The 26,040-nt window shown below is 41.1% G+C and overlaps 1 protein-coding gene across 3 annotated transcripts in view; it reads right to left on the bottom strand.

Annotated features, from left to right (window-relative positions):
• The window catches only part of agpat5 (1-acylglycerol-3-phosphate O-acyltransferase 5 (lysophosphatidic acid acyltransferase, epsilon)), a 103,582-nt gene extending 78,897 nt beyond the window's left edge, over positions 1-24,685 (bottom strand). The window contains exons 1-2 of one of the 3 annotated variants that reach the window (XM_072560635.1): positions 24,347-24,505; positions 9,656-9,838 (exon numbers count right to left, since the gene is read on the bottom strand). In XM_072560635.1, coding sequence (XP_072416736.1) covers positions 9,656-9,703 — 48 coding nt within the window. In that variant the 5' untranslated portion in view covers positions 9,704-9,838; positions 24,347-24,505. Of the gene's footprint in view, positions 1-9,655; positions 9,839-10,686; positions 10,705-24,346 lie in introns of those variants that run through there. The other 2 variants (XM_072560645.1, XM_072560627.1) reach the window with 2 other exon arrangements.
• Positions 24,686-26,040: the final 1,355 nt, after the last annotated feature.

Raw genomic sequence — 26,040 nt, 5'->3', positions numbered from 1 at the left:
GGGTTTTTCCTTGTTTGAGAAGGGAGTTCTTGAATGTTACACTATGTAATAGTTTTCTACTAAGCAACTTGTACGTCATAGCTTGGATATGCTTCCCTTCTGTGTCATTTTGGGATCTTGATCAGATAAACCAATGGGCCGAGAAGTGGCAGATAACAGTGTTTTTTGGAATACTGTGCGCAATAAAACTTGAAAGGGTTCAGAAAAGATTTACAAGAATGTTGCCAAAGTTGGAGTGTTTGAGTGAGAGGGAGAGGCTGAATAGGCTGGTGCTATTTTCCCTGGAGTGTCAGAGATTGAGGGGGGACCTTATGGAGGTTTATAAAATCACGAGGGGCATGGAAAGGGTAAACAGGCAAGGTCTTTTCCCTGGGTTGGGGAGTCCAGAACTAGAGGGCATAGGTAAAGGGTGGGAGGGGAACGATTTAAAAGGGTTGCCAGAGGAAGTGGTGGAGGCTGATCTGATTACATCATTTAAAAGGCAACTGGATGGGTACAAGAATAGGAAGGGTTTACAGGGTTATGGGCCAAGTGCTGGCAAATGGGACTAGATTAATTTAGGATATCTGGTCAACAAGGATGAGTTGGAACAAAGAGTCTGTTTCCATGCTGTACATCTAAGACTCTATTTACTTACAGATTCCATGTTTTTCCTTCAAATTTCCAATCTTAAGACAAATCTTGAGTTTGGGATGCGTAAATAAAAATACAGGAAATTATTGGCAAGCAATGTCCTTACTTATTAGGAATATATATTTGCATAATTAATCCAGGTTGCATCTTGCCTCTACTTTGATGAATTTTAATTCAAATTTCCTCTGAATACATTAGATTGTTTAGACTTAACATTTTTGTGCTTGTCCTTTAGACATTCTCTACATTGTGGTAAACTGAAGACATTCTGTAGGGAAGTTGCACCAGTGCTAGAAACACGATTCCTTAAGTGTTTCAGGGCAACGCCGATGAAAATAAAATCTCCAAATTTGTAAAATGCGCAATCAGTAATGTTAGCAGTTAATTTTTTATAGATATGTAAATATCGTAACTTGCATTTTTAAGCTCACTGTTGACCTTGAATATTGTCACACACAAAGATCTAGCGATCGTCAAGGTGGAAATTTTACCTTTTCCAGTGGCAATTCAAGTCTGGCACAAAATCCAAGAGAAACTACTGGTATGCAGCAAAAGTGATGACATCTGATAGGCAAGCAAATTGAAATGTTCATACTCAGCAAATCAAGAAGTTAAAATAAATTAAAATCCTATGATTTCAATTTAAACTTCCACTTCGAAAAATAAATGTATGACTGCATTAAGATAGAAGATGAAATGACTACTCACAAGTAAGGACAACAAAACTTTTAAAAATGCAAAACTTATTGTTGTAGAGAATAACATCCCAGTAAGGTCAGAGTAATTATAAATTTTTAGACCATTAGAAATGTAGCTATACTAATTCAACAAGGTGCATCCTTTTCAATTTTTATCATTCTAACACTGTTAGTCTTACTGCAAGTTCACAGCAGGAACTCAGAGAAATGTACCAAGTGGAGGAATTCAGATTCACTGACAATGTAGTTGGTGGTTGGTGGTATTTTGCACGTCCAGACTTGGCAAGTTGCTGTCAGTTTCGACAGGGGAATGATAGTGAATGCTAGCAGTTCCAGAGAAAGATCCAGACGACGCTGCGTTATGCTCTGACAGCAGGTTTTCTTCTTTACTTTCCCTCTTTTTTTAGAAACACCCTGCTACTTCCCATCTTAGCTTTGCAAGTTTCTCTCAGTCCAGGAGATAGTTACACCATAACAAAAAAAAAAGAGCTGTTGGCAAGGAGGATTTGAGCTGCAAACTACAAATCCTGTCACTAAACGCTGAGATGTGAAGTCATACTTTAAACAATAGCTTGCATTGTAACAAACAGGAGTTGCTTCAATTCTGAGACAGCTTTACCAAAATAAGAAAAACTGGTCTGAAGTACACAAGTAAAAGATTTCAGTGGATTTTCAGCAGAGCTTGATCATGATTGCAAAGAAGCTCATAGCTAAAAGCAATATTTAATCGATTCAGATTTACTTCTTTTATTGCATTCCACTTGGGTCCCCCATCAGTAAAACACATCTTCATTGAATCATAGAATCCCTGCAGTGTGGAAACAGGCCCTTTAGCCCAATAAGTCCAAACCAACCCTCCCAAAGAGTAAGAGAAAGTGAGGACTACAGATGCTGGAGTACCAGAGTTGAAAAATGTGGTGCTGGAAAAACACAGCAGGCCAGGCAGCATCCGAGGAGCAGGAGAATCGACGCTTCGGGCATAAGCCCTTCTTCAGGAATGAGGCTGGTGTGCCAAGCGGGCTGAGATAAAAGGTAGGGGGGAGGAAATTTGGAGGAGGGGCGCTGGGAATATGATAGGTGGAAGGAGGTGATGGGGAGGGTGATAGGCCAGAGAGGGGGTGGGGGCGGAGAGGTCGGTGCTGAATCCGAGGGTTGGGACTGAGATAAGGTGGGGGGAGGGGAAATGAGGAAGCTGGAGAAATCTTCACTCATCCCGTGTGGTTGGAGGATTCCTAGGCAGAAGATGAGGCGCTCTTCCTCTAGGCGTCGTGGGGACAGTGTCTGGCGATGGAGGCGGCCAAGGACCTGTATGTCATTGGCAGAGTGGGAGGGGGAGCTAAAGTGTTCAGCCACGGGGCGGTTGGGTTGGTTGGTGCGGATGTCCCAGAGGTGTTCCCTGAAACGCTCCGCAAGTATTCCAGAGGTTGGTGGGGTGGAAGGTGAGGACCAGTGGGGTTCTGTCCTGGTGGTGATTGGAGGGGGCGGGGTTCAAGGGCGGAGGTGCGGGAAGTGGAGGAGATGTGGTGGAGAGCGTTTCAGACTCCTCCCTTCCCCTTCCTAGACCTCTCTATTTCTATCTCAGGCGACCGACTCAAAACAGACATTTACTACAAACCGACCCATAGCTACCTAGATTACACCTCCTCCCATCCTACCCCCTGTAAAAACACCATCTCATATTCCCAATTCCTTCGCCTCCGCCGCATCTGCTCCCAGGAGGACCAATTCCACTACCGAACAACTCAAATGGCCTCCTTCTTCAAAGACTGCAATTTCCTCTCTGACGTGGTCGACGACGCTCTCTACCGCATCTCCTCCACTTCCTGCACCTCCGCCCTTGAACCCCACCCTTCCAATCGCCACCAGGACAGAACCCCATTGGTCCTCACCTTCCACCCCACCAACCTCCGGATACATCGTATCATCCTCCGTCATTTCCGCCACTCCAGACAGACCCCACCACCAGGGGTATATTTCCCTCTCCACCCCTATCAGCATTCAGGAGAGACCACTCCCTCCGTGACTCCCTCGTCAGGTCCACACCCCCCACCAACCCAACCTCCACTCCCGGCACCTTCCCCTGCAACCGTAAGAAGTGCAAAACTTGCACCCACACTTCCCCCTCACCTCCCTCCAAAGCCCCAATGGATCCTTCTATATCCGTCGCAAATTCACCTGCACCTCCACACACATCATTTATTGTATCTGCTGCACCCGATGTGGTCTCTACATTGGGGAGACAGGCCGCCTACTTGTGGAACGTTTCAGGGAACACCTCTGGGACACCCGCACCAACCAAACCAACCGCCCTGTGGCTGAACACTTTAGCTCCCCCTCCCACTCCGCCAAGGACATACAGGTCCTTGGCCTCCTCCATCACCAGACCCAGGCCACACGACACCTGGAGGAAGAGCGCCTCATCTTCCGCCTAGGAACCCTCCAACCACACTGGATGAATGCAAATTTCTCTAGCTTCCTCATTTCCCCTCCCCTCACCTTATCTCAGTCCCAACCCTCGGATTCAGCACCGCCCTCTTGACCTGCAATCTTCTTCCTGGCACACCAGCCTCATTCCTGAAGAAGGGCTTATGCCCAAAACATCGATTCTCCTGCTCCTCTGATGCTGCCTGGCCTGCTGTGTTTTTCCAGCACCACATTTTTCAACTCCCAAAGAGTATCCCACCTAGGCCTATTCCCCTATTATTCTACATTTACCCCTGACTAATGCCGGAACACAATGGGCAATTTAGCATGGCTAATTCACCTAAAATGCACATCTTTGGACTGTGGAAGGAAACCGGAGCACCCGGAAGAAACGCACGCAGACACGGGGAGAACGTGCAAACTCCACACAGATGGTTGCCGGAGGCTGGAATTGAACCCAGGTCTCTGGCACTATGAGGCAGCAGTGCTAACCACCAAGCCACCACACTGCCCTTGTTTCAAAAGGTGTCACTGGATTGACACACTGTCAAGTTGAACTACCTGTTCAGATCCACATTTTTAAGAAACAAAGAGACATTGAAAACGGCATTCTACAGAATCTCAAAGACCTGGCAATGCATTGTCCCAATGGGGCAGATGACTAAGAAGCAGATGTGAGTAATGAAATAATGGAATCTCATAAGTCAATACATGCTGTCCAGACCAATGCCTCTTCAATATTTTCAGTTTGGCAAACAGTCAGCAACAATGAGAAACTCTTTATCTCAAGTGGTTATTGATCCTTATTGAAATGTAATTTAAGAAGCTGCAAAAGAATAATGCTTTTTCTGGACAAACTAACAACAGGTACTGAAGGAGACTTGTTTCAGGCAGAAAATTTAAAATAAATTGGAAAATCAGTAACACATCAAGTTTTATATTCTCTTTGTAGAAATCAATTCATTCATTGTTCGATATTATAGCTGGCAAAAGTTAAAAGCATTTTGCTTTCTGTCATATTCTTTTAGGCACCCAGTTCATAACCTTGCAGCACGACAACTGTGGTCTGGATGCACACCACCAAATACAGCAAAAACTCTTCCTTACAACTTAACTAACATTCCATTCTTTCCATGCTGCTAGAGAATTACAGCACCTATGCTGAGAAAGGATTTGCACTTTCAATCGTTCCAAACTAGATTAATATAATGTTGCCCATCCTTTCAGGTGATGACTACCATTTTCATCACCTGGTGTATTTAGTAAGGTTCCAACAAATAAGTAGGTGATTTGTCAAAGCTAATCTGTAGCCAAAAGACTCTAGAATTGAATTTTGGACAGATTACTAGTTTGGCTTTCTCTCCTTTGGTGTTTTCTATCTGTTAAGTGCTTACTTTCAAATGAGGCTGTACAATGATCCTGGATGAGCTTCTCTCAGGACTCAAAGTCCTTAAAACTCCCAAGGGGAGCCTCGAGACTCTACTCATAGTCCCTTCTTTAACCACTGTGAGTGTGTCAGGAGTGCTGGCTGCATGGCCTGTGTTACGCTCAGACCCAGATGTGACTCCCCAATAGTTAGTGTACCAGATGGGATACACAAAACTGTCGAGGACCCAGGTTAAGAGGGATGTATTGGCTCCCCTTCTTTATTCATCCATTTCACTCAACTGGTTTTAACAAGGGTAATTTAGAAAGGTTCTCTTTCCTTGCGGATACATGTCACCCAGACCAAAATGGACTTGTGCTAAAAGGAATGAATTTAGCTCAACTTTTTTGAATGAACACAAAGTTCATTACTACGAGTGAGAGGAAACACTGATGCAACACCTGTACCCAGGGAACAAAATATTGTAGATGCTGAGCTGACAGTAAAACGAAGAATTGGGGAAAATTAGCATGTCTGACAGTATCTATGGAGGAAAAAACAATGTTAACACTTCAAGTCCGACAGTTATGTATGTGAATGAGTCTCTGAATTGTTTGTGTAGAGCAAATGAGACAATTTTACTGCCATTATTGGGTTTCACCAGTTGGGTACTTTCTGCTTTTGTAGGTCAACGGAAGTTTCTTTGATTTTCTTTTTTTAAAACTCAGTAAGAGGGGGTGCTCTTTTACCTGCAATATGGAGAAACTAGAGGATATTTTGTTGACGGTGACATTCACAACACAAAAACACTTGAACCTGGGCTGGTCCACACACATACATTCAGTACCACTAGTCCTGTCTGGTAGAGATGAAATTGACTTAACCTCTGACCTTCTGTATTCCTGATAGGCAAACCAGACAAGTCAGCGACAGCTGGCTTCCTGCCTAGAGGTAAGAGTTGGACAGCCCCCTTATTATGTTTTGTAACTTTCTCCCCGGCAACTTACATGTGACATTCTATTTGCTTCGTCCAAGACTTTATCAGACAGTGACAGAATTAAAATTTTCACTTTTTCCTCAGCAGTCCTCATTTTAAAATTAACACATTTTGGAATTACAAGTTTAAAAGTATCCATAAATACTTTGTAACACTAGTCCAACTCACTTTCAATATGGTGTGTGCATTTGGTGTGCCAGCTCAGGTAAGCACCTCAGTATCTGGCATTTTGACCTGCCACCTGATTTTGAAAAGCATGTGAAGGCAGCTTAAGTCAAATGGTTGCGCTCCTTGGTATGATGTTGGAGCACAGTCCAAATCTCACATACATGCATCAGGGTGGCCAGGACAGATCTTCAGACTTACTCTTTGTATCCAGACTGATGTATAAAGCATGCAAAAGGCTACGTATGTCCTTTCATTTTTTATATGTGCTCCATTTTAGTAATGGACTGCTTGAGAGTGTGTGCGCAGCTGAAATAAATGCTCACACTGTGGACAAGTTCTGGTTACAAACTTTGGTTTGAGGTAGGACTTTGCTGGAGCAGCCTAACAAATTATTTAAGTCTTCTCTGTGTCAAATATATGGTCAAAGCCAATATTTGCATGAGTACAACAGTGCATGCACACTTCTGAACAGGCAGCCCATACAGAGCGATGGGCGAACAGTAAGTTATGTCTGTTGATACCCTGTTTATCGACTGCAGTCATCTCAGATAGATTGTTGCAGCTTATCCATGCAATATCGGATTTGAAAGCCAGGATCACTATGAGAAGACTGGAAGGCCTGGTTGAAAAGAATGCTGGAAATACTGAACTCTATTTGTGACTGTGAACATGTGAGGAGACATACCATCATCCAGAAGATATGTAAGCATGACGTCTTGTAACTGTCTATCTGTCGTGATGAATTCCTCAGGGCAGGTAAAGTTCTCCATTTTCTTCCAAAGGCCCTCATGATTGAATGAATCAGAGGCCTTGATCAGGACAACCTACATTACGTACAGATTTATGTTCTGTCCTTGGCATTTCTGCAAGTTGAGTGACTGCAATCAGTGTATCTGGTTTTATGGTCGAGCTTAGCTGAGATATTAAATTAAGTGTTTCAAAACAATTCTGGCAAAGATTTTTGCCAGTTATCAGTGAGGCTTCCTTGTTTTGGAGATGCCGGTGTTGGACTGGGTGTACAAAGTTAAAAATCACACATCAGGTTACAGTCCAACAGGTTTAATTGGAAGCACTAGCTTTTGGAGTGCTGCTCCTTCATCAGGTGGTTGTCTGGGAGCAGCTCTGACCTTCAGTGTTGGGCAGACTACATCTGGGACAGCATCAACCTCTGGAGATTTGTCATTAGTCAGAAGTTTGATTGTGTTTGGCATTTCTAACAGTGTGCAATCATTATTAAGAGGAGTAATCTGTGGCACCTTGTAATCTGCTTCTTCAAATGATAGATGACAACAAATTAAGGATGCAAAGAAAGTACTCTGCCTAACTTTCTAGAATTTCTGCTTTTTCTGTTATCAGTGTTGAACCATCAGCACTGATAAAATGGGATAAACCAACATAACAGATCTTTAGACAAATTTCAGAACATTATATAATATTTTCCAAGCTTTATGATATTCATAAAATTGAAGTTTATCGATGTTTTGATTTAGCCTTGTCTTGCATCTTTGGATAGTTCTGCAGACCTTTTGTTATGCATAGTGCTTGGATTATGATGATTCAGCACTGAAATAAATCCTGCAGAGGCAGTGTTGTTCCTTTGGTAATTTCTTGATTACATCGCTGTTTCAATTAAAACAATCTTGAAGCTTATCAGAAATAGCATCAACAACCTCTGGAGTGATGGACTACATTCTATGCCAGAAACTCACCCAGTCACTACTGATGCAATCCATTTATCAACTTTGCAGCATAAAGACAAATGTTTGAAAGAGATTCCTTCATGACTGCTTGTTTTACTCTTGACTTTCAAGGCTTTCATGCTCTGGATACTTGAAGGATTGGATCTTGATGTTTAGTTTTGAAATGGTAAGAGCAGTCAATGCCACACACACATCCTGCCTGTGCCTCTGCCTGTTGATGGAGAGTGCATCCAATACATCTTGCTATGATTAGGCAGATGGAAAACTGTGTTGGTGATTAAGTGCTCATGCCAAGGGCACATCCTCAGTGAGAGAACAGTGCTGTTTCAACTGTCAACCCTTGTTTACCAATGACTCCTTTTCATGCCTGGGCATGCACATATAATATGCATCTTCATCAAAAGCCTTTAAACATTCTTCTGTTATGCATTGTTTATAGTGAGCTTTGGTTATAAGGACTTGTTGTTCTTTCACTATTCATTCAAACGTACACAAAATCCAGTTTTTGAAATGTCCACAACAAATAAAGCAGAACTCATATACTTCCAGAATCAATATCAACACACTATATGCTTCAATATGGTCTGAATTGTAATGTTCACAGATACCATACTGTCTGCTTAATGCATTTAAACCTCAATTACCTTCCAGCCAGTTTTTTTTATTATTGCAATGAATTAACTCAAGTGAAAACAGACAATTAAAATTTTAAAATGCTGCTTTATCAAATTCATTATATTCACTCTCAGTCAAATAACCACACAACATATTTTGCACTTAATTTGGTAGAAACGCAATGAAAACTAATTAAATTTGACAAAACATGATGCTTTAAACAATGATTCTTTAAATAACAACTTCTCAGAAGTGACTAAGTAGGGAATATATATTGTCACTAAATTTCACTATGAAAGAAGAATTAAATTTTATGCTCATCACTCAACAATGTTATTGTTGCAGACTCATTTTTTTCCACTCAAAAAACCAACATGGGTTTCTAATAAAAATCATAAAGCTTCATCCAGAGGCTCACTGAAGATGTACCTAGTATGGTGACAAAACATCTGAAAATGAATCTTCTAGCTCAGCAAACAAACCTATATCCAAAAATCATAAATCAATATGTTCACACCTTAATATAGTACTTGGTTTCCAAATGCCATTTGTTTCTTCCCCTGGTGATATTAAACCTCGAGGAGAAGTGCATTAGTTTAAAAATAACTGCAGTTTTGGTCCAGAATTTGCAGACTACCTCCTAGCATACTCTGATTTACACATTTTCCCTTATCCATCAACTCCAAAAAATTCTGAAGTTGCTGAAGATGAGAGCTGATAACAGCGCAGTGAAGGAAATAGGTCATCAACGACTTGTGAGACGACCTTAACCAATGAGATCCAAAGATTCAGGTAAAAAATTGAACTGGGAAAGAAAGAGTATTCTAAATTGTTTCATATTTCTGCCACATGTGAAATGGAGAGATAAATGAAGAGAAAAAAAACGGAAATAAAAAATTCAACCACAATTCACTGTTAGAACAGAATTGCATTTACTAAATAGTTTACTTTCTGGGTCAGAGAGAGTACATGTTGATGGAGACACATAACAGCAGCTCTTGCCTTGCAGGAGAATAATTTTTGCCATAGTGGTCAACTACATGCTAAGCATCACCTGTCGTGGTTCAGGAGCTCCACATTGGTACAAGAATCTCTGCCACATTAACTACGAAGACGGTAGACCAAGAAGGTGCACGATTTTCTAGTGTGTTTAATCTGGGGCCTCTTCTCAGCCACCTTTTGTTTTCTGATCATCTCTTCCAAAGCTCGTCCAAACAGTCATCTGTACAGGTTATGGCTGTAAGGAACAATATTCACCATCTTAACATCTTGTAGAGGTATATAACAGAAGGTTTGAACCAGTAGCCAGTTCACAGTACTGAAGGTATTTGAGTAGATGACCATCATGCATCTGATGAACATGCCTGAGCCTGTGTAGACATTTTTCATTTAGCAAAGTTTGTAGTTATTTTTAAGTTTTTATGTTTGGACATGCTGAGACACATCTCTGGTCAGATGGATCATCTGGCTCAGGGGTACAGGATCCACTCTCACGTTAACTTGGGTAGTTCACATTACCACTCAACCACCATATGCCTGATGGAATTTGCACATTAACCTCTTTCTACAATAAGTGCTTTACACTTACACAAGACTAAATTTGTGCAGTAATTGTACTTGGCAATTAATGTGCATATGCAATAGTTTTGTGAAATTCACAGGAAAGCTGACAAGAACCTGCACTTTTCATGAAGCTATCAGCAGAGCTTTCGAAATCCTACATCAAGCAGTGGAGAATTAACAATCCGCTAGCTGTCCTTTCCATAAACTGCTCAAAATCAAAATGCAACTTCTAAGCTTGCAGTAACTTCAGCAGTTAAATCTGAGTTGCTACTTTTCTTCCTCTTTTGCCCCTCCCATGATTGAGTACATTAATTAAATTTGTTGTGCACAGGACATTAAAAAAGGAACAAATCTTAAGGGAATCATCAAAATAGTCATCTGGTATTATAGAACAGCATAGTACAGGTAAAGACCCTTTGGCTCACCATGTCCATATTAACCATGATTTTAAATTAATCACATCTGCCTGCTTTTGGTCTGTACCTCTCAATTTCCTACCTTCTCATGTGTCTGTTTAAATACCTCTTAAATGTTGCCATCGTATCTGCTTCTATCACCTTTCTTGGTGTTGTGGTAGCCATCGTATCTGCTTCTACCACCTTCCCTGGCGTTGCACTCCATACATTTACTACCCTATGTGTAAAAAACTTGCTTCAACACATCTCCTTTAAACTGTCTCTCCCCTCCCCCCACCCCCACTCCCTGGGGGGAAAATTCCAAAGCTTTTTGACTTGCACTCATCATGGATATTTCTTATGAATTGTCAAGGAAAGGGAAAACAATTTAATAAAACTCTCAAACAGGTTAAAAACATTTAAATTTATATTTCTTGAGTACTGCTGATAAAAAGAAAGCAAATTGCATCAAACAAAGCATGACTAGAACGAAAGGTCAACTGAGTAGAAAGGGACAGAAAAAAAACAGGGTTTCAGATGAAGATGATGCAGGTAATAGTGTATTACCAAGAAACCTTTCCTGGCATCCATTTCGTTTCTATTAATAAAACAATTCAAACGACAGAACTGTGATTTCAACAAATTAGAAAAAGAGAATAGAGAAATAGGATGAACAACATTCTTCAAAAAGAAAATACCTTAAAATGGTAATATCCATAACAGAGTAACAAAATGATTCAAGGGCGCAGAGGTGGAAGGATGTAGATGAATAAATTAGTATCAAAAATCATTTAAGAGAAGTCTTTGTTTTACATAATTATGGATCCAGATGGAGAACATCTGGTTAGTAAATAAAAATTTGTCCCAATGAGGATTTTCATATTGTAGGCAGGAGTAGGCTTGCTTTTCATACAATGAAAATTCAACAGGAAGACAATATGTAGAATATGCAAGTGCTATTTGGTCAGACTGCTTTACTTATTTAGTTCACAAATAGTGAAATGCGCTGGATTTTACAAATGTATTCATGCTTTTTCTACTAATATTGGCTTACAAAACTGAAGTAATGTAATAGTCAAAAAATCTGATTGGAAAGCATGCAAAGAAGACCTATTAAAATAGAAACATACCATTGTAATTATAATTTTGTTTTGAAAAAAAGTCTTCTTCTGCTACAAGAGCACAGCAATATTTGAAAAGGTAAGTAATGAAAGATTCTTTGCACTAATTGGTGAACGAGAAGTGCTTGAGAAGCAATGGCCCAGATTTGGCTGGATGGCTCGCAGATAGTCATTCAGACTTCTGCTCTCACTCTTCAGCTTGAAGGATTTTGTCCTGCAAGTTGTTGAAAGTGTGAGCTGACATTGACACATTTGGGACTTCAATGCATGACTGACCAACAGTCTACCAGCTTAAAGAGTGAGATTTAAGGATTGAGGAAGAAATAGAGAATTACTTTGGGCACTTCTGAGTGACATCAGGTACAGAAAGAGCAACTTAAAGTTTTAAATGTACAATTTTAAAAATCTCACATTTTACTTCAATTAGGAATAAGGTTTCAGGGTTTTAAACTGTTCTCTTTCTGAGTCCTATAAGTTGCATGATATGACAGGAAAATAAATTTCATCACACCAACACTGGAGATGTATTGGACAGTGAAGCAGGTTACCTCAGATTACAATGGGATCGTGATCAGATGGGTCAATGGGCTGAGGAGTGGCAGATGGAGTTTAATTCAAATAAATGTGAGGTGCTGCATTTTGGGAAAGCAAATCTTAGCAGGACTTATGCACTTAATGGTAAGGTTCGAGGGAGTGTTGCTGAACAAAGAGACCTTGGAGTATAGGTTCATAGCTCCTTGAAAGTGGAGTCGCAGATAGATAGGATAGTCAAGAAGGCGTTTGGTATGCTTTCCTTTATTGGCCAGAGTCTTGAGTAAAGGAGTTGGGAAGTCGCATTGCGGCTATACAGGGCATTCGTTAGGCCACTGTTGGAATGTTGCGTGCAATTCTGGTCTCCTTCCTGTCACAAAGTTGTGAAACTTAAAAGGGTTCAGAAAAGATTTACAAGGATGCTGCCAGGTTTGGAGGGTTTGAGGTATAAAGAAAGGCCGAATAGGCTGGGGCTATTTTCCCTGGAGCGTCGGAAACTGAGGGGTGACCTTATGGAGGTTTACAAAATCATGAGGGGCATGGATAGGATAAATAGACAAAGTCTTTGCCCTGAAGTGGGGGAGCCCAGAACTAGAGGGCATAGGTTTAGGGTGAGAAGGGAAAGATATAAGAGAGACCTAAGGGGCAACTTTTTCACACAGAGGGTGGTATGTGTATGGGATGAGCTGCCAGAAGAGTGGTGAAGGCTGGTACAATTGCAACATTTAAAAAGCATGTGGATGGGTATATGAATAGGAAGCGTTCGGAGGGATATGAGCTGGGTGCTGGCAGGTGGGACTAGATTGGATTGGGATAACTGGACGGCATGGACAGGTTGGACTGAAGGGTCTGTTTATGTGCTGTACATCTCTATGACTCTATTAAAAAGGACACTATATTGTTCAGCGCTGGCTCTAATTACCTACAGGAGGAACATATTTGAGTGCGTGCCTTTCAATCACAGGTTCCCTTCCTCCCATTTTGATGTTCCTCAACAGATAGGAGCTATGATTAAGCATGGAGAAGAGCAATGAAGAAGCATGCCTGCAACTGGAAGGTACAACAAAGAAATAAGAGCAAGGATAGCCATGAGAAGGGCCATATTTAGCAAAAGAAGTTGCAAACCAGAAAGCTGAATAAACACAAAAAGCAGCTTGAAAAGAATGGAACAGACACAAATTCCAGGCACAGCATATTTTACGATTTCACAGATTTGTGAAGAAATTAGACAGATTTCAAGGGATTAAAAAAAAGGAGATGGAAGGGGAGAATATGAAAACCCATTTCAGACCTTTCTAAAAACAAAGAAGTAAGTTAAATACAATGTTGGAAATTATTGCAAGTTGGAATCAACTGAAGGAATTTTCAGGCAATTTGGATGACTGACAAGAGAGATATGAAAAAACTGTGCGCCAAGGACCTGCCCTCTAATAAAGTGCATATGACGATGACATGATTTCCCAACTTTAACTTGTTAAAAAATCTTTACTTTTTAGTTTAGAAACGGTCTTCCAGTACCTTGCTTCAAGATTTACAAACAATTCAAATATCACTAACTAAACAAAGCTAGAAAAGGAAAAATTCTAAATTCTTTCCATTGGCTCTTTCCTCTTTTGTATCAATCAGTTCTCTGGTGAGTAAAACCTAGAGAGATCTTGAATACAAAATCAGGTGGGCAAAATCCAGCTTTCTGTGTTGTTTTAAAATGTTGATGTGTAGAAAAAGTTGGGATTCGAATTGATCCAAAAGAGCTAGCCTTCCAGGCTTTGAGATTGCTCGACTGAAAGTGACTGGAGGATGGCAAGTTGTTTTCTTGCAGGGAGAGGTAGGGCAGATGATGAAAACTATTTAATTACTGTTGAACTTTTGGCCATCTGCCCAGTGCAAAATTTCTCATTGCTTCAGTATTCTTTAACGAAGGTGTGGAGCAAGTTTGTAAATCGTGGCTTTAAGTAAATCTTTATTTAGATAAACTCTACCTTCAAAGGAAACCCTGAAAATCAAGTAGTAGCTCTTTAAAAGAAACCTCTACCACAGAAGCAAAATACTGTGAATACCATTAGTTTTATACAAACATTTTAGATGGTGCCAGACTGTAGCTTATTTCCAGAATGTTCTAATTGTATTATTGCCTTTACCAAATCTTTGTTGGCTTACATTTACTGACCCATACTTTCAAATTCCAATCAACAAATCCCAAATTATTTATTCCAAGTCTCCTCACTGCTGGCATAAAACAAATTGGACTATTGTCAGGTTAATTTTTTGCACTTTTTCAATCATGATAACTATATTTGAAGAGGTTTTAACATAAGAAAATCCATTTCAGACCTTTCTAAAAACAAAAAGAAGAAAATTAAGTACAATATTGGAAATTATTGCAAATTGGAATTAACCATGTTTCTCAGCTATTAACAAGCCTGCCTTCATCAGAATTTAGCAAAATTGACCATTTCACTCCACATCAGAGCAAAATTGCTGTATTTTAATCACTGTTCTCTGGAAACGTATTTCAAACAATTTCACATTCATTCAATGGCATAGTAGGTCCAAGGCAAATGTCATCCACAAATCAAGATAATTACTAAAATGGCAAGTTAATGACAAATGCCATTTAAAAACAAAATGCATAACTTAAAGCTGAAGCAAAGGATAAGGTTGCAACATTAATGGTTAGCTCGATTACACAATAAAGGGTACATCAGATTTCAACAAATTGAATAGTGAATATTGGCAATGTCGCACTGTAGTCAAACAAAATAGCTAGCCAAACAGATCAGCAGAAAAGGCACAAGAATCAATTTCAAAGGAGTTGAAGCTAACTTTAGAAGTCACCAATGGGACCAGACCATGTCATGTTGTGTATTAATTAAGAGATTGGTGGCATTGCCAATCGAAACAAAATGAATAAATGTTCTGGAACTATTTCAAAACTATTGGATAAACTGTCAATTTGACAAGAAGAGTAAGAAAGCAAGTTTCCAGAGGACAGGCATAAAACTTACATAAACAGTTCCTGGACAAATACAGAAACGAAAATAAAATTGAAGTATGCGCGTTCATTTTGGACTTTGAGGTAAAGCATTATCAAGCATGCAGTTTAGTGTTCATGATTCAAAGCTTCACATAAACAGGAAGAAAAATTGGCACATTTGCCAAATGATGGATCAAGACCTTTCAACACCTGAAGAGCAGATTCTACCTTATGCATCATGAGCATAGTAAATTTGGTCCTAAAAAGTGCTGGAAAGCAGCCCACTAAAATAATATCAGGGACGTGGTATGAAAGCAACAGCACTATGTCCCAATGTTAACCTAAGCTGTAGGAAATTGATAGTAAATACACAGACTAGACCTTACATCTTTAAATATTTGTTCATAGAATATGATGAGTGCCTATAAGTAAAATTACATCCAGTGGAATTGATTTTCAGTATTACAAGATTTCATGCTCCTTCAATTTGTATTAGGAAGCAGCTCAAAATAAATAATTTTCAAACAGGGAGCAATTGTAAGCAATTAAAAGTTAGTATCCAAATCCTGCACAAAGGTCAGCACTAAGATTTTCAGCTGAAATTTTAATTCGTTCACATTCAATACACTACAAATGCAGATCCTAAGAATTCACTGTGAAGCTGCCTTATCACACAAAAAGAGCTTTAAGATTGTGGACTTCTGTAGGGTTTGGAATTATCAAGTGAACTGAAAATATCTTCACACTACTAAGGAGATTTTTTTTCAAAATGTTGGCAACTGTATTAGATTTTCAGGCAAATTATGAGAAGCATCTCCAATCAATGTGAACATGACAAATAACAAGATTTAAGGTGACAGTCATCAATTCAGCTAATTTAAGGGAATTGTCAAAATTAATATAACAACCTTAAACTATTTTGGGAGGAAAAAGCTCCTGCATGAACGGTAAATTTAAACAAAGAGTCTCACTCTTTTACCTCGTAAGGGAGTTGCCAATTTTACAAAGACCTGTACGGTCCCATCCCTTCACACAAGTCTCTCAGCTTCCAACATCCTTTGGATAAATCAATTTTCTACAAACCCCAAAGCACCAGCCATTGTGAAGACCTTTTTCCATCATAATCTATGTCTGACTCTCAATGTTAAATAGCCCTCTGAATAAATTCAGATGAACTATAAAGCCACATTCAAGTCTTTAGCATTTTGCCTGCAGCCCACACCTGACGTTCAGGAAGGTCTCTGAAACCAACAATATAAAAAAATGATAAGTGGAGTTGGCAGTTAAATTTACTTTCTCCTCTGGAAAGAGGAAATAAAAGCATCTAATGAAATGGTAATTTCAGATACCAAATGTAGCATGTTGTTTAACATTTATAGTGGTCATCTGCTTAATATCTGAAAAACAAATTGTAGCCAAACTAAATTGCTGGAAGTTGAGGCTAAGTCAATAAATGTGCACATGCAAGCATATTTGTGATGTGAATGGTTGCCATATTTAATTGAAACTTAGAGTCTATAAATGCTATAGTTTCTTGCTCCCATGATTGTGGATGAGATTTCTGCCAACATATTCACCTAGAGTCCCTGATTCATTTGAGTGAATTATTTGATCATGTTTACAGTGTGGAGAGCTGATGATTGCAATAAGGCTAACTGGACCTGAATTCCTTTTTACGATTGATTCATTCAACTTCAGAGTCATGCAGTTTGTCAAAATTCAAAGTTCACAACTCTACAACTAGCTGCTATGCAAAGAAAAATCAGCAGGTTACACACTCTTGGATTCCAGATAAGTTTGAGGAAAATGTTAACTCTTAAATGGAAACAACAATCAATCCATCATATTACAGACATGGCAAAACTAGATTCTTGGAGGTTCACCTTTTCCCACTTCAACCTAATTAGCTCCTTGGAGAAAAGGGCAAAAAAGGTATTGCTGAAAAAATAAAATACTGTTACTTTATATCTTATTAAATGCTACTTGCTTTCCAAAATAAAAACAGAAAATGCTGGAAGTATTCAACAGTATCTATGGAGAGAGAAACGGAGTTGATATTTCAGGTCTGTGAATTCTCATCAGAATACATGCCACAGATCTGCAAAGTGAACTGTTTCTCTTTGCATAGATGCTGCTAGGCCTGCTGAGTACTTCCAATGTTTTCTGTTCTTATTTCAGGTTTCCAGTCAGATCCAGATTATTTTGCTTTTTATAGGCACTTTTACCATATATGGCTGGCATTCTCTCACTGTAAATGCTGTTCTCGATAGTTTGAATATCTGTATACTTAATAGAGAAACTATTCACAACATTGACACAGCTGTTACAGAAATAACCGGACTATGTTAAAAGGAATGTTTGGGATATAATCACTTAGCACTGTGGAAAGACAACATAAATTTTAAAAATGTGGGCTTTAACTTCACACTTACTTGCTAAATTATTCATCTCTGCTGATCTCCATTGGGCCTGGAAGTCATTTTGTTTATTGCTACTGCATATAGCATTAGATCAACTTTGTGTGACTTGCTAAATGAGCAGAGATAATTCAATGCATCCAACTCTCAGTCTTGCTGTGTGACTTGTAACATCCAAATTGCTTACTACTTATGACATTACAAGTCCAGCCCAGCCTGAACACACACACAAATTCACATCGGCATTATGTTATTATTCTTGGCTCATACTGTCAACTCATGCTATGCACATCAATGTGATAACTGTAGGCAACTTCATAAGTAATACACTTCAACAAAAAGTTGTTTGAATAAAGAAACCGAGCAAATACTATAAATGGAGCACAAATATAAATATTTTGATATCATTTGCCACACCTCCATGGCAAAGTAAAAGAGCTAGAAGCATTCAAATCAATACAATTCATTAGGACACAGATCAATACATTCAGACATTTCCAGATGATCAATATTTGCATCTATTTGTGCTGTCAATGTTTTTTCATTTATAGTTATGAATGATGAGAAAAATATTGCGAGTTTGATTGTCCTACAAATACCACAGCAAAACTAGGTGAGAAATGATTTTCTGAAGAGAAAGGGTAATGACAAAAGGACACAAACTCAACAAAACATTATGATTCCCCGTGACAGTTAACAAAGATGCAAGATTTATCAGGGCATGGGGCACATTTTATGAAGGAGGGAGGGTGGAGAGGGTGGGAGAGGTGTGTAGTGTAGTGGAGTCACTTGTAGTGTGACATAAACCCAAGGTCTCAGTTGAGGCCATTCCCATGAGTACTGAACTTGGCTATCAGCTTCTGCTTGGCCACTCTGTGTTGGTGCACATCCCAAAGTCCGCCTTGGAGGATGGTCACCTGAAGATCCAAGGCCAAAAGTCTCTGACTGCTGAAGTGTCCCCCAACTGGGAGATAACACCCCTGGCTGGCGATTGTTGCATGGTCTCCATTTATCAGCTGTTGTTGTGTCTGCCTAGTGATACCAATGTACCATACCTCAGGACATCCTTGCCTGCGAGGATAGGCACCTCACTACCTCAATATACTGCAAACCCATGGATAACCTCATGATGCTGCACTTCTCTAGCTTCCACCCTAAACATATCAATACAGCCATCCCCTACAGACAAGCCCTACACATACAAAGGATCGGTTCAGATAAGGAGGAACATGACAGATACCTGAAGGTGCTCAAGGATGCCCTCATAAGAACAGGGTACAATGCTTAACTCATCGATCACCAGTTCTGACGTGCCACAGCAATAAACGGTAATGTCCTCCTGAGGAGACAGACACAGGATGCAACCAATAGGGTACCCTTCATTGTCCAGTACTTCCCAGGAGTGGAGAAGCTATGCCATGTTCTTTGCAACCTGCAACACATTATCGATGAGGATGAGCACCTCGCCAAAACCTTCCCTACACCTCTACTTCTTGCCTTTAAACACCCACCAAACCTTAAACAGACTATTGCTTGGAGCAAACTGCCCAGCCTTCAGGACGTCAACCACAACACCGTACAACCCTGTCATGGCAACCACTGCAAGACATGTCAGAGTATCCACATGGATACCACCATTACACTTTGGGATACCACCCATCACATACACAGCAGGTACTCATGTCACTCGACCAACATTGTCTATCCCATACGCTGCTGGCAACGCTGCTCTGAGGCATGGTACATTGGCGAGACAGAGCAGACGCTATGACAAAGGAACAAAGGACATCACGCAACAATTATCAGCCAGGGGTGTTCCCTCCCAGTCAGGGAATACTGCAGTGGTCAGGGACATTGAGCCTCGGATCTTCAGCTGACCATCCTCCAAGGTGGACTTTGGGATATGCCACAAAGCAGAGTGGCCGAGCAGAGGCTGCTAGCCAGCTTTGGTACCCATGAGGATGACCTCAACCAGGACCTTGGGTTCATATTACATTACAGGTGACCCCACTCCACTATACACTCTCTCTCTCTCTCTCTCTCTCTCACATACAGACACCTCGCGCACACACACTCTCACAGGCTTATACCCCATCTCTCTCTCCCACGCAGACCCCCTCTCTCACACACGGCCTCTCACATACAGAGACCTCACATACACATACTCTCACAGGCTTATACTCCATCTCTCTCTCACACACACACTTTACCAAGCATGCATACACGCAAACACACACACGCACTCAAACTTACACTCATATGCACACACGCACACTTCTTTCTTTCTTTCTCTCTCTCTCTCTCTCATGCAGGCATACATACATATTAAGTCTATGCGGTGAATTTGCATTTGCAGAATTGTATTTGCAGACACATTGTGTGCTTTTTGAGCAAAATACAATCTGCAGGCAGTCAATCCACACAATATTTTATAAATTCCTACTTTGGAAATAGAACCAGCCTGACTCAAGATTGGGATACAGAAAGACTCTAACCTCACGCCTTTAATCCACTCTGAGCTGAGATGTCAACTTTACTTATAAAACCTTAAGTCATCTCAAGAATGTGACTTAAAAGTAGTTCTGGGATTTACAAAATAATGAACTGAAACATGCAATCCATTCTAAAAGATCAAAGACTTAACAGCAATCTAGGTTTGTTCAATATATCATTTTAATTGCATGACACTGTAATCTTCTGCTTTAAATTCTGAGTCTTATGGCCCTTCTCCACAGCTACCTGCTGAAGGGGCAGCGCTCCGAAAGCTAGTGCTTCCAAATAAACCTGTTGGACTATACCCTAGCCTGCTCCACATCATGTATTTGTTATGGTAGTAAAGTGAGCAAGAGGAAAACTAGCCAGTTTTACCTCTCATGACTCCTATCAACTAACAGTTGTAATCTACGAGCACGAGGTAAGGTCTTGTTTGTAAGGTTATGAGTATGTACGAGTAGCCGACTTGAAATTCACTGATCAGATTCATAAAGAATGGCCACATGGGTGAAGCCCTAGAGAATCCTGTGGAAAAACACTCCAGCGAGAAACCAATGGATCAGGAGAAAAGGTTCAACAGCAAAAAAAAGGTGTAAAAGATAAAAGTCTCTGGGAGACAGCAATGTGGTATTGAGCAAGTCTCATTTTACATTGTACTATATCACCTACTCAACTTCACATGTGGAAGAACAGATGTTATAAAATTATATACATGAAAAATACAGACAATGGACACAAAACAGTTAAGAGCAACGTTAAATACAAAAATGAACTCATCACAATTACAAAGTTAACTATTCTCTGAGGAAAAAGTAAAACAAGAAGTTGCTTCGCCTACATGAATATCTCGGACAAAATCAATTCTTCTGGGACACAATGCATCACATCTTACAAGTCTGATCAATGCCCATATTCCTTACTCCTGACACTTTTACAGCAAATGAGCAGTAAACAACAAACTGAGTAAGAAAAGACATCCAAGCAAAAAAAGTCTTAATAATGAGGAATTATTCTTCAGTATTGTTGAAGTTATATTTTATGCAATGGACATAATGTGTTTTTCCTGCAACTTAAGAAAGCAGCAAAAATTTGGATTATAAATCAAGTCTAACATTGTAAAAACCACCATTGCACTTCTAGTTGCATTGGATGTCAACATGTGTCACTGAGCCACAAAGATATTCAAAAAAGGGACCAAAACAGGCAAATCTAAAGAGGAACTTCAAGGAGAGAATTAAATAAACTGGAAGCAAATTCCAGAACTCAAATTTTCTTGGTAGAGGAAGGCATGGTTAGAGTGAGAGAGGTGGATGATAAAGAGTCCAGAATTCGATGGACAAACAGAAGAAGAATTTGTGTGAACGAGAGCAAAGGTATTAAAGTTTTGGATGAGCTAATGTTTATACAGGGTGGATTATTGACTGGGAAACTACTGGAATAGTTGAGACGAGAAAAGCATGAGTCAAAAAGTGTGGCGCTGAAAAAGCACAGGTCAGGCAGCATCCAAGGAGCAGGTGAGTTGACGTTTTGTGCATGAGGTCTTCATCAGGAATGTGGCGGGGTTGGTGGACGAAGAGATAAATGAGGGGGTGGCAGTGGGGCTGCGGAAAGGCAACAGGTGGATGCAGGTAAGAGGTAATTGTGATAGGTCGATGGAAAGGGTGGAGTGGATAGGTGAGAAGGAAGATGGACAGGTCAAGATAGTGGTTCGATTAGAAGGCTGGCTTTGGGATGGGGGGGGGGGGGGGGGGGGGGGGAGATAGAGGGAGATTTGGAAACTGGTGAAGTCGATGTTGATGCCGTGTCATTGGAGGATCAGAAGCGGAAGATGAGACGTTTCTTCCTCCAGTTGGTGGGTGGGTTTGGTTTGGCGGTGGAGGTGGCCCAGGACTTGCATGCCCTTGGGGGAGTGGGAGGGGGAGTTGAAGTGGTTGGTCACAGGGCGGTGGGGTTGTTAGGTGCATGTATCCCAGAGATGTTCCCTGAGCCACTCTGCAAGTTGCCATCCTGTCTGCCCAACGTAAAGGAGACCACAATGAGAGCAATGGATGCAGGAGATGAGGTAGGTGAATGTGCAGGAAAGCCTTCGTCAGATTTGAAATGATCCTTTAAGGCATTGGACGGAAGTGAAGGGGAGGTGTGGGCAGAGGTTTTACACCTCATGCAGTGGCAAGGGAAGGTGCCGGTGTAGAGGGTGTGAACCTAATGAGGGAGTTGCGGAGGAAATGCTCTCCTTGGAACGCAGAGGGACCCAACTGTAGATGGCAGAAATGGCAGAGGATAATGCGCTGCATTTAGAAATTCGTAGTGTTGAAGGTGAGGAGTGGGGTTCTTTCCTTGTTGCGGTCAGATGGGTGGAGTTAGAGAGTGGAGGTGCAGAAGGTGGAGATGATGTGCTGGAGGGCATTGTTGATCATATAGAACGGGAAAGTGCGGTCCTTGAAATGGGAGGCCATCTGGGATGAGTCAGTTACCGGTGACAGAGATATCCAGGAAGAGGAGGGAGGTGTCGGGATGGTTCATGTGAACTTGAGGTCAGGGTGCAAGGTGTTGAAGTTAATGAACTGTTCAACCTCCTTGTGGGAGCACAAGGTGGCAACAATACAGTCGTCAATATAGCAGAGGAAAAGGATGGAGGAGTGTCTCAGCAGCAAATGGGATATTTCAGATGCAAAAATAGGCAGCTTTGATGTTATCCCTGAATTGGAATGATGAACTAATTTGGACCATGAAAACAATAACTCTAATATAGGGTTGAAAAAGTTCATCCAAACAGATAAGGTTGTCAACAGTCTCCTTCGGCATCAATGTGAATCAGTGATGCTAACAGAGTACAGTATTCAACTGAGACACAGAACTTCTAGCAGAACCAAAGGCAATAATTTTGATCCTTTAATCGTTTGTTCAAGAAAATTTCTGCCCACCTAACAGGGAATGTTGGAAGAACAGTGAAAAATCACAAGCAGAAAATGGATTGAGAGAGATGATATTAAAGTTAAGTGCAGTGTTGCCATCTGCTAAATATTTAAAGTGACTTCCTGACTCTTCTGCAAATAAATTGCCTGTCATTTTACAAGCATAACCAAAACCTCATCCACGTTACAAGAAAATAAGAGTTCTGAAATTCAAAGTTCATTTTTTTAAAAAAAATACCCAAATTGTCACAATACAATTAATTTCTGCCACAAATGAGCTGATTATGAAAAGCTAAGGCAGGCAAATATATACTATTTGCTTCTGAAATAATTAATGCAAGACCATTTTTCTTTGGTACATAAATTACTTATGTTCTAAGATAATTTCTGGAATATGACAGATAATTATGCATAACTTGTGAAATCACAAATGAACCTCATCTGAGAATTCAAAACTTAGGATATTTCATTATTTTGCCATCCATAGCTCAATAAATATGATAGCTGCAGTGAAAGTATCGACTGTACCTTCAGAAAAGTAGCCTTTCTGATGGGTCTTTACTTTTTGGATTGGAACAGTGTGGAATGCTGCACAGTGAAAAATAGAACAGGGTGTTTGCCTTGACACAACATAGCTATTCTTTAATACAGCACATAGGTTACATTCCCCCATACGATTGAGAGCTTGGACTGTTGGCAGCAAACTCCCAGGTAAATAGTCCGTACATCTGCACTAAAATTGGAATGAGATCAAAACCCAACTCAAACTTCATAATTCAAAATGAAAGATCCTTTTGTGAGCTCTTTAAACTCCAGGGATATGTCTACACTATGGCACAGACCGAAGACAAAAAGGTGCCATGTTTGCTGTGATAGACCTCAGTATTCTGGACTAGTTGAACTCAGATTGAATTTTGATACCTGACAGCTATCCAGTGAGGATGTGTGGATGTCAGCAGAGGCAGGCATATTTGCCTAATACCTGACAATATCTTACCCTCCCAAAGTTCACTCTGGGAAGATTTCATTGACTACTGTCAAACTATAATTCAGCAGAAATGTGAAATTATTCAAAAAGAATACGTGAGGGTATCCAGTTGATCTTGAACAACTCGATTATACAGCCTTGCGTTGTGTTAAATGTCAGACTGCAGACTTGTTACTACAAACGTTTGCAGGCTGGCAATGGGAAGAGGGGGTGGTCGAGGAAGGTGGGGGAGGGAGGTACTGGTGTCAGTATTGGGAGTATTTAGGAAAGCTAGAGGTTATAACTGGGGCTGGAGCAGGTGGGTCACCTCCCATCCATGTCAGTCTGTGGGTTAAAAAGCTCTCTCACCTCCACCCCGGTGTAGCTCTCGAAGAAGAAGAGGACGACACTCTGGTAGATGGTGTAGAGCCGGTCGTCCATGATGTGGTAGAGGCGGGCGGGCAGCAGCATGGAGAGGAGGCGCCAGGCCGCCCAGGTGAGGAGGTAAACCGGGGCCGTGCCCATCATCACCGCGGCCGGCAGCCAGTAGCGGAGCGAGTGAGTGTGGACAACCAGGGACAGCAGCATCGTGGCCGAGGAGGGAGAGCAGAAGGTGGGAGCCGGGGGAAGGAGGACAGTGGAGAGGAGGGGGGTGGTGGGGAGTAAAAGGTGGGCAGAATCCTTCCTGGGCAACGGCAGCGATCTCACGGCCTCACGCTTCCACCATGTTGAGAGAGAGAGCGAACGGCGCCTCCTTCCTCCCTCCACCCCCCAACATCGCGCCCGCTCATTGGCGCTGGCGCCCCCTCCCCTAGCAACGGGGGAGGCGGGGTCTTGAGTCAGTCCCTGGAGAAAGAATCAGTGCAAGGTAATCATGTGGCTCAGAAATCAATCCCTTTACACAGGCTTCATCAAGAAGTGCACACTTCTGCTTTTCAATCTTGTTGTTGCTGCTGTCAGTGATCTCAGCACTTGCTCACTCCTGCCTGGACCCGATTTAGAGTTTAACAGGTCAAAAGGAGTTCCATTCAAACTCCTGGTGCTGGTCAACAAAAAGAGAGAAGCACTTGTAAGGGATACACAGCAGTAACTCCTGAGGAGAGTGTAAAGGCAGTAGGAGTATACTTAAGACGGGAATCAGGAGGACAAAAAGGGGTCGTGAGATAGCTTTGGCAAATAGGGTTAAAGAAAATCAAAGGGATTTTATAATACATTAAGGACAAAAGGGTAACTAGGGAGAGAATAGGGCCCCTGAAAGATCAACAACACAGCCTATGTGTGGAACCGCAGGAGATGTGGGAGAGACTAAATGAGTATTTTGCATCAGTGTTCCATGTGGAGAAGGACATGGAAGATATAGAATGTGGGGAAATAGACAGTGACATCTTGAAAAATGCACATTTACAGAGGAGGGGGTTCTGAATGTCTTCAATTGCATAAAGTTGAATAAATTCCCAGGACCCGATCAGGTATACCCTAGAACTCTGTCAGAAGCTAGGGAAGTGATTGCTGGACTCCTTGCTGAGATACTTGTTTCATTGATCGACACAGGTGAACCGCCAGAAGACCAGAGGTTGGCTAATGATTTGCCACTATTTAAGAAAGGTGGTGAGAAAAATCCAGGGAACTGTAGACCGGTGAGCCTGACATCGGGAGTGGGCAAGTTGTTGGAAAGAATCCGGAGGGACAGAATTGACATGTATTTGGAAAGGCAAGAACTGATTAGGGATAGTCAACATGGCTTTGTGCATGGAAAATGATATCTCACGAACTTGATTAAGTTTTTTGAAGAAGTAACGAAGAGGATTGATGATGGAAGAGCAGTAGACTTGATCTATATTGACTTCAGTAAGGCATTCAACAAGGGTCCTCATGGTAGGCGGGTTAGCAAGATTAGATCTCATGGAATACACGGACAACTAGCCTTCTGGATACAGAACTGGCTTGAAGCTAGAAGACAGAGGATGGTAGTGGAGCATTGCTTTTCAGACTGAGGCCTGTGACCAGTGGTGTGCCACAAGGATCAATGCTGGGTCCACTGCTTTTCCTCATTTAACTAAATG

This window comes from Chiloscyllium punctatum, chromosome 3 (genome assembly GCF_047496795.1).
Source record: "Chiloscyllium punctatum isolate Juve2018m chromosome 3, sChiPun1.3, whole genome shotgun sequence".
Taxonomy (NCBI): domain Eukaryota; kingdom Metazoa; phylum Chordata; class Chondrichthyes; order Orectolobiformes; family Hemiscylliidae; genus Chiloscyllium; species Chiloscyllium punctatum.
This window is presented reverse-complemented; position numbering and strand designations above follow the sequence as displayed.